The 14,016-nt window shown below is 51.3% G+C and overlaps 1 protein-coding gene across 1 annotated transcript; it reads right to left on the reverse strand.

Moving 5' to 3' along the window:
• Positions 1-12,674: 12,674 nt before the first annotated feature.
• On the reverse strand, positions 12,675-13,622 carry LOC123348376 (olfactory receptor 12-like). Its single transcript, XM_044985896.1, has one exon. It carries the CDS (start codon positions 13,620-13,622, stop codon positions 12,675-12,677), a length of 948 nt encoding a protein of 315 aa, XP_044841831.1.
• Between the last annotated feature and the right edge of the window lie 394 nt (positions 13,623-14,016).

Consider the following 14,016-nt stretch of genomic DNA (forward strand, 5'->3'; position numbering starts at 1 on the left):
CTCCCTCCCCAAGTTGGCCTGGTGCTCTATGGTTGGTACTTTAGAGAACCTGAGGGGCCTGGGTGGACCTCACTAGTGACTGTGGTTTTTGTGTGTTACAGGGATCCATTGCTACATGAGGCAAAGGGAATCCCTTGGGTGGGTGATTTAATGCAGGATTGTGGTTCTCCCTGGCTGATCCCTGAGTGTCTGAGAGGGGAGCCACGGGGTCAGTGGGCTGGGAAAGACATGCCCAGTTATTGCCTGACCAGATCCCAGATGGATTCCCTGGTCCCTGTAGAAGCACAGAGAGGGTGTGGGGGTTTCCCAGCACCACTGTGAGTCAGGAAGCAGAATAGCCCTGCCCTGGGGGTTGGGTCAGGGACATGGTGAGCTCCTACCCTGGGCTGCATCACGGTGCCCTACAAATGCAGGTGGCAATGTCAGTGGGGTGGGCAGTGGGACCTGAGACCTCCACTGGGGGCAAAATAGGGTGATAACATCCCAGCCCCAGGATCTGGAGCATGACTGTGTGCAATCTGCCAAAGGCTCGTGCCGTGGACCTTGGGCAGATCTTCTCCAGGGGACAGAGAAGATCATTCTGGCAGGCATCAATGACCCCCTGCTGTCCATCAAACAGGCTGGGCTAGTCCTAACCCTCTTCATCCTAGGGGAAGCTGTCAAGCTGAAGGGGACTGGATTGGCCTCAGATGGGACCCAGTGCCTGTCTCCTCTAGGCCCCAGAAAGTCACTCCCATCCCATTGCCATTTGCAGAGCTGCCCAGAGCGGGAGGCAAATGGGGCAATTTGCTCCAGGCCCCGGGCCCCACAGGGCCCCCCACGAGAATATAATATTCTATAGTTTTGCAACTTTTTTTTATGGAAGGGGCCCCCAAAATTGCTTTGCCCCGGGCCCCCTGAATCCTCTGGGCGGCCCTGGCCATTTCATGTCCTGGGAGCAATGAGGTGAATGAGTCACAGCAGGGGCTGTGGGTAGAGATGACTTCAACTCCATGTGCAGGATGAACTAAGGGCCTGAATTTCAGCGAGGCCACAACCACCAAAACTCCAACTCCAGTTGGTGCCGTCTGCACACCCTCAACTTCTCTGCAAACCAGACCTTTAGTAAGGACCCAGAACCTCAATTCGCTAAAGGAAGGAAAGGGCAACACCCATACCCAGCTCCATGACTGCTACAGACTAGGGACCGAATGGCTGGGCAGCAGTTCTGCAGAAAAGGACCTCGGGGTTACGGTGGACGAAAAGCTGAATATGAGTCAACAGTGTGCCCTTGTTGCCAAGAAGGCTAATGGCATTTTGGGTTGTATAAGTAGGGGCATTTCCAGCAGATCGAGGGATGTGATCATTCCCCTCTACTCAGCACTGGTGAGGCCTCATTTGGAGTACTGTGTCCAGTTTTGGGCCCCACACTACAAGAAGGATGTGGATAAATTGGAGAGAGTCCAGCGGAGGGCAACAAAAATGATTAGGGGGCTGGAGCACATGACTTATGAGGAGAGGCTGAGGGAACTGGGATTGTTTAGTCTGCAGAAGAGAAGAATGAGGGGGGATTTGATAGCTGCTTTCAACTACCTGAAAGGGGGTTCCAAAGAGGATGGATCTAGACTGTTCTCATTGGTACCTGATGACAGAACAAGGAGTAATGGTCTCAAGTTGCAGAGTGGGAGGTTTAGGTTGGACATTAGGAAAAACTTTTTCACTAGTAGGGTGGTGAAGAACTGGAATGGGTTACCTAGGGAGGTGGTGGAATCTCCTTCCTTAGAGGTTTTTAAGGTCAGGCTTGACAAAGCCCTGGCTGGGATGATTTAGTTGGATTGGTCCTGCTTTGAGCAGGGGGTTGGATTAGATGACCTCCTGAGGTCCCTTCCAACCCTGAGATTCTATGATTCTATGACCATCCTATTCCTCAGGGCCAGGAGCAAGAGTGGCCCCTGGCTCAGCTCCCTTGGCTTGATGGAGCTGCTGAGGCATGAGTAGGGTGCGAAGAGATGAGAGCCAGCTGGGGACATAGTAGAGTGGCAGGAAGGGCCCCTTCTTCCTAGAGGAGAGTCCCTAGCCCTCTGTGGGGGAACCATTCCTTCCCTCCACACTGTGCTTTGGTGCCTGGACTCTGCCCATAGCAGCTTGCTGCATACCAGGCCCTTTGCAGGGGAGTTTGGGATTAACCTCTCCTCAATTACATTAACTGAAGGGTGAATTCACACCCATCAATCTCAACAAGGTCTGTGATGCATCCGCTCATTAGTACCTCTCCATTTAATACCTATAGAAACTTTTTTTTGTGAGGGGGTGGGGAGGCTATAACTTAGGAAACCCTTGGTCAACTGACCCCAGATTTGAATCACTAACACTACCCTGCAACCAGTGATGAGCTGCCAAAATACTAACAACCGGTTCCCTCCTCCTCACCCCATGAGGGGTCATGCCCCCCCCAGGGGACTCCTGCCCCATCCAACCCCCCCCATGTTCCTTGACAGCCCCCCCGACCCGCGCCGTATCCACCCCCCTTCCCTGTTCTCTGACTGCCCCTTGCCACCCCATCCAACCCCTTCTCTCATTCCTAATGGCACCCAGGGACCCCTGCACCATCCAACCACCCCTTCTCTCTGTCCCCTGACTGTCCCTGGAATCCCTACCCCTAACTGCCCCCCACCACCCCATCCAACCCCTGCTCCTTCCTGACTGCCCCCTGGGAACCTTGCCCCCATTCAATCCCCCTGTTCCCTGCCCTCTGACTGCCCTGACACTAATCCACCCCCCAACTCCCCTGCCCTCTTCCAACACCCCCTCCCTGCTCCCTTACCGTGCTACCTGGAGGTGGGGGCCCAGCTGGGCTGGGGCTGGGACTGGAACCACCCGGTCAAGGTCGGGCCAGGCAGGAGCCGTGCCGCCCAGCTGAGGTCGGGGCCAGACCCGGGGGCTGGGCAACAGCCGCGCCGCCCGGCGGGACCGGGGGCCAGACCCGGGAATTGGGCAGGAGCCGCGCCGCCCGCCCGGACCCCGGACCCGGCGGCAGGAACCGCGCCGCCCGCCCGGACCCTGGACCCGGCGGCAGGACCCGGCAGCAGGAGCCGCGCTGCCCGCCCGGACCCCGGAGCCGGCGGCAGGAGCCGCGCCGCACCGCCCGCCCGACCCCCGGCAGCAGGAACCGCGCCACCCGCCTGCCCGGACCCGGCAGCGGCTGGGCAGGAACCCCGCCGCCGGCAGAGGTCGCAGCAGGACCCTGGGGGCAGGAGCCCCGCCACCCGACCCCAGAGTCTCGCCGGGACCTTGCCTAGCGGCCCGCGGCCTGGAGCCCTCCTCCCGCTGGCACCCCCACCCCCAAGCCCCAGCTCACCTGGTGGAAGCGCTGCTTCTTCTCAGCCCTCCCAGGCTTCCCGCGCGAACAGCTGATTCGCAGGAAGCTGGGGAGGGGGAGGAGAAGCCAGAGGAGCTTCAGAAGAGGAGGCGGAGTGAGGTGAGCTGGGGCTGGGGGAAGGGCAGGGAGCTGCTAGAGTTTTAGTTAAATTTAAAAGCCCTTTTGGAACTAGTTGTCCCTCCAGGAACAACCGGTTCTAAAGGGGGCTTCTAAATTTAACAACCGGTTCGCGCGATCCGGTGCGAACCAGCTGCAGCTCACCACTGCCTGCAACCCTTTGAGGCACACCAAACTTCAAAGCAATCTGAATGACTGTTTGAATTTTAGAGAACATACAAGGTTTAAGCTTTAAAGCATTTAATATGGCTGTTTTTCTGTATTGGTGCATGTGGACTGTAGAAAGCAAACATTTTCTTCAATAGAATTTGGCTCCCCGAAAGACAGTAAATAAACTCAACACACTGAGATGTTTTTGACCCTCATCGCCAGGGCTTTGGAGCTGTGCTTCGGCTCTGCTCCAGCTCCAGGCAAAAACCTTCAGTTCCACTGCTCCGGAACTGCTCCGCGCTCCAGATGCGGGCTCCGCTCCAAAGCCCTGCTCATTGCATCAATAGTTTGAGCTCTAGCCTGTTTCCCTGTGTATTGCACCAATGTCTAGGTGGTGAGAATAAAGGTGTGTGACTTTTGCGGGGCTGCTCAGCTGCCTGCATGGATACTATGGCTGCCCCTTTGTAACCTGAGACCCACGAGGGGGAAGCAAAGAATCCATTTAGTTTCTCCGCAATGACTTTATTGTCTTTAAGTGCTCCTTTTGTAGCTCGATCATCGAGGGCCCCCACTCATTGTTTAGCAGGCTTCCTGCTTCTGATGTACTTAAAAACATGTTGTAATTACCTTTGGAGGTTTTGGCTACCTGTTCTTCAAACTCCCCTTTGGCTTTTCTTATTACATTTTTACACTTAATTTGGCAGTGTTTATTCTCCTTTCTATTTACCTGACTAGGATTTGACTTCCACTTTTTAAAGGAAGTCTTTTTATCTCTCACTGCTTCTTTAACATGCTTGTTGAGCCACGGTGGCTCTTTTTTAGTTCTTTTATTGTTTTTTTTAATTTGGGGTATAATTTAAGTTCGGCCTCTATTATGGTGTCCTTAAAAATCACCCATGCAGCTTGCAGGGATTTCACTTTAGTCACTGTACCTTTTAATTTCTGTTTAACTAACCTCCTCATTTTTGCATAGTTCCCCTTTTTAAAATTAAATGCCAGTGTTGGGCTGTTGAGATGTTCTTCCCACTATTTCCAAGTGATCCTGTTATAGTTACCTCTTGGAGCAGATCCTGTGCTCCACTCATGACTAAATCAAGAATTGCCTCTCCCCTTGTGGGTTCCCATATCAGCTGCTCCAAGAAGCAGTCATTTAAAGTATCGAGAAATTTTGTCTCTGCATTTCGTCCCGAGGTGACATGTTCCCAGTCAATATGGGGATAATTGAAATCCGCCACTATTATTGAGTTCTTAATTTTGATAGCCTCTCTAATTTCCCTTAGCATTTCATCATCACTATCACTGTCCTGGTCAGGAGGTCGATAATAGATCCCTAATTTTATATTCTTATTAGAGCATGAAATTACTATCCATAGAGATTCTATGGAACATATGGATTCACTTAAGATTTTTACTTCATTTGATTCTACATTTTCTTTCACATATAGTGCCAATCCCCTTCCCTCCCCCACCCCCAGCCTGACCTGTTTTGTCCTTCCAATATATTTTGCACCCTGGAATGATTGTGTCCCATTGATTGTCCTCAGTCCACCAGGTTTCTGTGATGTCTATTATATCAATATCCTCCTTTATCACGAGGCACTCTAGTTCACCCATCTTATTATTTAGACTTCTAGCATTTGTGTACAAGCACTTTAAAAACTTGTCTCTATTTATTTGTCTGCCTTTTTCTGATGTGTCCGATTCTTTATGTGAATGTTTCTCATCTGATCTGGCCCTTACATTATCCTCTTCCATCCTCTGCTCCTGACTATAACTTAGAGAATCTTTATCAATAGACTCTCCTCTAAGAGAAGTCTCTGTCCGATCCACGACTCCTCTGCAGCAGTCGGCTTTCCCCATATCCTAGTTTAAAAACTGCTCTGCAACCTTTTTAATGTTAAGTGCCAGCAGACTGGTTCCATTTTGGTTTAGATGGAGCCCATCCTTCCTGCATAGACTCCCCCATCCCAAAAGTTTCCCCAATTCCTAATGGATCTAAACCCCTCCTCTCTACACCATCATCTCATCCATGCATTGAGACTCTGAAGCTCTGCCTGCCTACCTGGCCCTGCGCGTGGAACTGGGAGCATTTCTGAGAATGCCACCATTGAGGTCCTGGATTTCAGTCTCTTCCCTAGCAGCTTAAATTTGGCCTCCAGGACGTCTCTCCTACCTTTTCCTATGTCATTGGTACCTATATGTACCACAACCACCAGCTCCTCCTCAGCAGTACACATAAATCTATCTAGATGCCTCGAGAGATCCACAATCTTCGCACCAGGCAGGCAAGTCACCATACGGTTCTCCCGGTCATCACAAACCCAGCTATGTTTCTAATGATCTAATCTCCCATTACTAACACCTGCCTTTTCCTAGTGACTGGAGTTCCCTCACCTGGAGAGGTAACCTCAGTGCGAGAGGCAACCCCAGCACCATCTGGAAGGAGGGTCCCAACTATGGAGAGTTTCCCTCTGCTCCCATTGACTGCTCTGCTTCCCTGGGCCATTCTTCCTCCTCAACAGCGCAGGGGCTGTCTGACCGGAGGTGGGACAATTCTTCAGTGTCCCAGAAAGCCTCATCAACATACCTCTCTGCCTCCCTTAGCTCCTCCAGTTCCGACACTCTGGCCTTCAAAGCCCGTATGCGGTCTCTGAGGGACAGGAGCTCCTTGCACTGAATGCACACATACGCCACCCGCCCACAGGCTCTACTCAGCGCAATAAACTGGATAGTCCTCACTCTGCCGCTGGGCTTCTACCTGCATGGTCTCCTAGTTAATGAAAGGGTTTTGTTTAAATCAAGAAGTTTTGAATGTAGTTTAGTTTATAGTTTTAAAAAACAGCAAGGGGCCCTTGCCCCCTTCTCACTCCTCTTCCAAACTCCCTTGCGAAACTTCCTGTTAGCAGCCCCTTTTCGCAAAGCTCCCTGGTCGCTTGTGCACTGCTTTATAAAGCCCTGGCCTGCTTGATAGCCCCGCCCACAGTCCGCAGAAGGGGAGAGTAATTCCCATGTACCAGTTGTAGGGCTTTATTTGACTGGGAAAGGAAAGAAATGGAGACAGTGCCAGGGTCCCTACCCCATATCCAACAGGGACTTAAGCATGACTTTACCTTTAAACCTTCAGTGTTGCCACTCATATGATTAAAGTTAAGAATGTGCTGAAGCAGCTGTGGAATCAGGCTTCTGTACAGAATATTCAAAGGAAGTGAGTTTTGTTTCAGAATCATGGGTGTTTGGCGTAGATCCTCAGCTGGTGTAAATGCTCTGAGATCTATTGGAGCTATGACACTTTAAACCAGCTGATGATTGTCCCCTTGATTTTCAGGGATCCCGAGAGTGACACTGTCATTCATTCAGAGAAGCAAACCAGAGCATGTTAAAAATGTATCCAGTCAAAACAGCTCAAAGTTCAAACCCCGCATACTTTAGGATGAACTGTTTTAAAATGAGTGATGGAGTAAGATGTAGTCATAAAAAATCTTTGCTAAATAATGTTTAATGAGTACTTATAAGAACATTATTATCTGGACTTAATCATTAACAGAAAAAAGCACAATAATTTGCACAATCATCTCCATAGATTATTCATTATCTAGCTAGCTAGTTGACAGAATTCACAATCAAATAGAAATCTGTCATTATGACTGTAACGGGTTCAGGACTCACCCCTGCGGCGCCTCCTGCTGGCTACTCCGGGAATTAGCTCTGTTTCAGCGTTCGGAGCGCCCTCTGCAGGCTGGTGATCCACCTGTCTTCAGGCCCCCGTGTCCCTCCCTGGACCCAGTGCCCTCTTACATGGGGTGCTGCCCCCTAGCAGTAACCCCTTTCTCTCTGGGTCTCCCCTCCTTAGGGAACCCTCACCCTCTATCCCAGGGGTCTCAAACTCAAATGACCTCGAGGGCCGCATGAGGACTACTGCATTGGCCCGAGGGCCGCATCACTGACACGCCCCCTTGCTGCCCCTGGCCCCACCCCCAATCCACCCCTTCCATGAGGCCCCGCCCCTGCCCTGTCTCTTCTCCACCTGCTCCCCTAAGCGCGCGGCTCCCCACTCCTCCCCCCTCCCTCCTGGAAAGTGCTAAGCGCCACCAACAGCTGTTTGGTGGCTTGGCGGTGGGGCACTTAGGCGGCGGGTCCCGGAACAGAAGGGGCCCCCCACTGCCGAAGACCAGGCTGCGCTTCGGCGGCGGCCGGTCCCGCTTCCCACCCCGGCCCCGGCCGGTCCCGCTTCCCTCCCCCACCCCCCCGGCCCGGCCCCGGCGGATCTCGCTTCCCTCCCCCACCCCCCGGCCCGGCCCGGCCCGGCCCCGGCGGGTCTCGCTTCCCTCCCCCACCCCCTGGCCCGGCCCGGCCCCAGCGGGTCTCGCTTCCCTTCCCCACCCCCGGCCCGGCCCCGGCGGGTCTCGCTTCCCTCCCCCCCCCCCCGGCCCGGCCCGGCCCAGCCCGGCCCCGGCGGGTCTCGCTTCCCTCCCCCACCCCCCGGCCCGGCCCGGCCCCGGCGGGTCTCGCTTCCCTTCCCCACCCCCGGCCCGGCCCGGCGGGTCTCGCTTCCCTTCCCCCCCCCCCGGCCCGGCCCGGCCCCGGCGGGTCTCGCTTCCCTCCCCCACCCCCCGGCCCGGCCCGGCCCGGCGGGTCTCGCTTCCCTTCCCTTCTCCCCCCCCCCACGGCCCGGCCCCGGCGGCTCCCGCTTCCCCCCCCCCTTACCCGAGCGCGTCTCCGGCGAGGCCTGAGCTTCATCCCGCTCAGAGCCGCGTGGGGAGGGGGCAGGGCTGTGAGCTCCACGCCGAGCGCAGCGCTCAGCCCAGAGCTCCCAACCCCGCCCCCTCCCCACGCGGCTCGGATCGGGGTGGGGCTCAGGCGCTCGGACGGAGACGCGCTCGGGTAAGAGGGGGGGGGTAAAGGGGGGGAAGGCTCCAGGAGAGGGGCGGAGGCGGGAGCCTCCGCTTTTCTCTTGGGGGCCCCTGCGGAGCCCGGGGCCCGGGGCAAATTGCCCCCTTTGCCCCCCCCTCTGGGCATGTTTGAGACCCCTGCTCTATCCCCACCTTGCCTCAATATTTGGCTACTGCCAGTCATTGTCTAGCCCCACACTCTGCAGTATCAGCCTACTCATCACAGGCAAAGGGGTTTGGACCTGCTGCCTTGGCCTACCCCTGGGCTGCCCTCTGCAACCCCCAGTACCTGTTGGCCCACTGCTAGGCCGCAGCCTGGGGCTTTCTAGGCTGGAGCTCCCCAGCCTTCCCCAGCCCTGCTTCACTCAGGTATCCAGTCTCAAGCTCCTAAGCAGCCAGGCCCATCTCTCTCTATAGCCAGAGAGAGACTGTCTCCTTGCTTCTAGCTTCCCTGGCCTTCTTATAAGGCCCTTGGCTCAGTTTGGGGCGTGGCCCCAGCTGCAGCCACTTTCCCAATCAGCCCAGCCTAGAGCAGCAGCTCTCAAGCCCTGCCAGGCTGCTTTTTAAACCCCTCACAGCAGGAGCAGGGTCCACCCTGCTACAATGACTAAATTAGGTTGGGTGTTAGGACAAGGAATGGTCCTGTCTGTCTGTCTAACTAATCGCATACTCTGTTTTTGTCTGTCATACATGTAGCGTACACAGCCATGCACAAAGATGGTGTTCCAATATAAGTAACAGGCCAACTTCTGAGACCTCCTCTCAACTTGGAGGTGAGTAGATTGACATGGGATGGTGTATGGAACACCAGCTCAGTGCATGTGATGGCACTTTTCTACTTACATCACGGTTAAAACAAAATGACCCAAGACAAGAAACTTACACTGGTGTTCATGTCACTACTGAGTGCAGCACGGAGACTTTGGGCCAGAACCTCTTCAGTATTAAACTGGTGATGTCAATGGGTCATCTCTGCATTGGGGCTGGTCTAGCTGAGTTGGGAAATCTGACCCTTACCTCGCTGTCACACTCACTTTCTCTAGGTGCTGTCAGCCAAATCTGGATCCTTGTGTGTAGAGGCTATTAGCAAAAACTTGATATCGTTGAAGTGAGGTTCTAAACTGCAGTGATTTCCATGGAATCCAAATTTGGCCTCATTATTTGAATCAGGTTTTCCTTAGGAAACTCTGGAAAAAGTTTCTCTCCAAATCAGCATCTCCACCATAGCAAGAATGACACAGTTTTTACATATTCATTTAGGTTAAAATAATAAAAAGGAGGCCCAGCTGAGGTTCTTATGTCCCTAATTTACCATCAATAATCCAATAATACCCCAACAGTACACAATCATTCCAGTGGGAACAAACCATTCAGAAACCTCTTTTGCCCCCTTTTATCATTGTGGGGAGCAAACCTTCAGCTCACTCAGAAAACCCCATTGAAGAGATAACATATGAGCCCCCAAAGAGCCCAAACATTGAAAATCCTGCCTAACCAAATGCTCACCATCTTCCCTTTGCACCTCCAAGACCTCCTGGAACAAAGAAACAAATCAAATCACCAACAAACCAGCTAAACAAAAATAAGCTAAAAATCTGGCAAACAAACAAAGTACAAATAACAAATACATTGATACCTCAATCTGAGTTTTTATCCCCAAAAACAAGAAGAGCCAGAGACCTCAGTAGGGATTCTGCTATGGCTACTGATTTTATGGGCAAGATGCTCCGATAGCATGGTGATGGATAGCAGTATATGATTGATAGATTCCAGTCTTACTTAGATTGGTGTAAACCTATAGTAAATCATTTTATCTTGAGTCATGTTTTTCTGGACTTTTACAAGGGTAAATACCCAATTCTGCATAAAAGGTTGGCACAGTATTTTCACATGGAGGCAATAATGTCATCAGCTGATTATATTCATAAGGAAACACAGAATGAAATTGCTACTGAAGGAGAAATATGGAAATTTTATTTTTAGTGAGTAACCTCCAATCTATCCATTTACTCAGTGCACCTTTGATCTCCTTGTTTCTTATGCTGTAGATGATTGGATTCATCATTGGTGGCAACACAGAATAGAGAACCCCCACCATGGGCTGGTGACTCTACGGACAGGTATATAAGCCCCACAGGAGGAACAGCAGCTCAGTCTGCCCAGCTTCATGGCTTGGGACTCTCCCTTGCCTGTTAGTGGTGACAGACTCCACAGGCCTTAGCCTGCTCCAGCCCTGCTCCGACTCCAGCTCTGCTCCGAGCCCAGATCCTGTTCCAGCCTGGCTCCCAGGCCCATTCTTGCTTTGTTCCAAACCTACTCCTGACTCCAGCTCTGACTTTTGGCTCCAGTTCCTGTCCCAGCTGCCTCCCTACTGATCACTAGGCCCAACTGCAACTGCTACAACCACTAGGACAGACCCTCCGCATCTAGGACACTGGCCCAATTTCTGTTGTCTCTGAGGCCTGGTCTACACTAGGGGGGGGGTCGAACTAGGGTACACAAGTTCAGCTACGCGAATAGCGTAGCTGAACTCGAAGTACCCTAGTTCGACTGACTTACCCGTCCAGACGCGGCGGGGTCGAACTCCGCGGCTCCAAGGTCGACTCCGCCACCGCCGTTCGCGGTGGTGGAGTTCCGGAGTCGACCGGAGCGCGCGGGGAGTTCGAACTATCGCGTCTTGATTCGAGAAGTCGAACTCACCGCGTCGACCCGGATGGTGAGTATAGACCTACCCTGATAGTAAGATATGGAATTGACCTGTGTGAATAATAGTTTGTAATAACTGATACTCTTCTTTCATTTGTAATCAATGACAAAATTCACAGATCTTGGGAGACAGGCCAGTCCTTGCTTATAGACAGCCTCCCAACCTGAAGCAAATACTCACCAGCAACCGCACACCATACAACATAAACACTAACCCAGGAACCTATCCTTGCAACAAAGCCCGATGCCAGCTCTGTCCACATATCTATTCAAGTGACACCATCATAGGACCTAATGACATCAGCCACGCCATCAGGGGCTCGTTCACCTGCACATCTACCAACATGATATATGCCATCATGTGCCAGCAATGCCCTTCTGCAATGTACATTGGCCAAACCGGACAGTCTCTACGCAAAAGAATAAATGGACACAAATCTGACATCAGGATTCATAACATTCAAAAACCAGTGGGAGAACACTTCAACCTCTCTAACCACTCAGTGACAGACTTGAAGGTGGCAATTTTGCAACAAAAAAACATCAAAAACAGACTCCAAAGAGAGACTACTGAACTCGAATTAATATGCAAATTAGATACAATTAACTCAGGCTTAAACAGAGACTGGGAATGGTTGGGTCATTACCAGGGGCAGCTCTAGCCATTTCGCTGCCCCAAACATGGCGGCACGCCGTGGAGGGCGCTCTGTCAGTCGCCGGTCCCGCGGACATGCCTGCGGAGGATCCGCTGGTCCCGCGGCTCCGGTGGACCTCCCGCAGGCGTGCCTGCGGATGCTCCACCGGAGCCGCAGAACCAGCGGACCCTCCACAGGCACGCCTGCGGGAGGTCCACCGGAGCCGCCTACCGCCCTCCCGGGACCGGCAGAGTCCCCCCCGCTGCATGCCGCCCAAAGCACTCGCTTGGCGTGCTGGGGTCTGGAGCTGCCCCTGGTCATTACACTAATTGAATCTATTTCCCTATGTTAAGTTCTCCTCACACTGTCTATGGGTCATCTTAATTATCACTTCAAAAGTATTTTTTCTCCTGCTGACAATAGCTCATCTCAATTGATTAGACTCTTCCTGTTGGTATGCAGACTTCCAACTTTTCATGTTCTCTGTATGTATAAATATGTCCTGTCTGTGTGTTCCATTCTATGCATTTGAAGAAGTGAGCTGTAGCTCACGAAAGCTCATTCTGAAATAAATTTGTTAGTCTCTAAGGTGCCACAAGTTCTCCTGTTCTTTTTGCAGAAAAAAGATAGATAGATAGATAGATAGATAGATAGATAGATAGATAGATAGATAGATAGATACTGTGGATTGCAATGATTAATTTGTTTGCACTTGCACAAAAACTATGCCCAATAAAAAGTAAATATTTGGTCAGAATTTGTCATTGCTGTGCACGATACCTTGACCCACCGTGTTTCATCTCTGTGTTCAAAGACTGTTCATTTTTTCAAACATTTCTTGCCCACAATCCTTCTTAAAGAATCTTTCACTTCCTTGTTTCTAAGGCTGTAGATGAAGGGATTCAACATGGGAACAAAAAGCGTATAAAACACAGACATCGCTTTCCTTGGGAACAGAGAAGCTAGCTTACTGGGTTGGGCGTACATCAAAGCAGTGGACCCATAAAATAAAGTCACAACCATCATATGGGAGGTGCAGGTGGAGAAGGCTCTGTGTCTGCCTTCAGCAGAGCGAATCCTGAGGATGGTGGAGATGATATAGATATAGGAGATGAGCACAATCAGGGCAGTGCTCACTATGATGAGGCCACAGAAGGTAAACATCACAAGATAATTGACATACGTGTCACTACAGGAGAGACTAATCAAGGGAGGGCCATCACAGAAGAAATTATCAATCTCATTAGACCCACAATGGTTCAATGTAAAGGTGAAACCTGTTTGCACCATTGAATTCACACAGCCGCAGATATATGACCCTGCAACCAGCTGAATGCAAACCCACTTGGACATGGTGACGGGATACAAGAGTGGGTTGCAGATGGCGGAGTATCTATCATACGCCATCACTGCAAGCAGAAATGCTTCGGTGGTGAGGAAGACAGTGATGAAGAAGAATTGGGTGGCACATCCATTGTAGGAAATGGCTTTACTCCCTGCTAGGAAGCTCACCATGGCTCTGGGGGCAACAGAGGAAGAGCAGCAGAAGTCTAAGAAGGACAGATTCTTGAGGAAGAAGTACATGGGGGTATGAAGGTGAGAGTCAGCTCTAATGATGAGGACCAGGATGGTGTTTCCCAGCACGGTTATGATGTAAATCACCAGGAACATCACAAAGGGGACAATCTGGAACCACAGACCTCTTCCAAACCCCAGTAGGATGAATTCTTTCACTCCTGTGTGGTTTACTTTTCTTACTGGCTCCATGGCTGACATTTCTTTTAGAAAAAAGAACAAGGTAAAAATTAAAAAAGGTCAAATACAGAAGATACATTGAAGTTTTTCCTAAATGTTCTTCAACTCAATTGGGGTTATTCACTTAGATGCTTTGGAAATTCCCAGTAGGTTCCTAAATATATTTAAAAATCTGGCCTTTGTTTTTTTGTTTGTTTGTTTGTTTTAGAAAAAATTACTATGAAGTCTAGATTAATCAACTTTCTCCTACAATTGTGATTCATGACTCTTCTTGGCTGATTAAGATGTTGGCAAAATCCTCCATGAGTAACACCACTGATTTATAAAAGGGTTGTAGAAATAAGACTATCTATCTATGATTTAATTAATTATCATTTCTGCTCCTGACAGACTGCAATGGTTCTAG

This window comes from Mauremys mutica, chromosome 13 (assembly GCF_020497125.1).
Source record: "Mauremys mutica isolate MM-2020 ecotype Southern chromosome 13, ASM2049712v1, whole genome shotgun sequence".
NCBI lineage: Eukaryota > Metazoa > Chordata > Testudines > Geoemydidae > Mauremys > Mauremys mutica.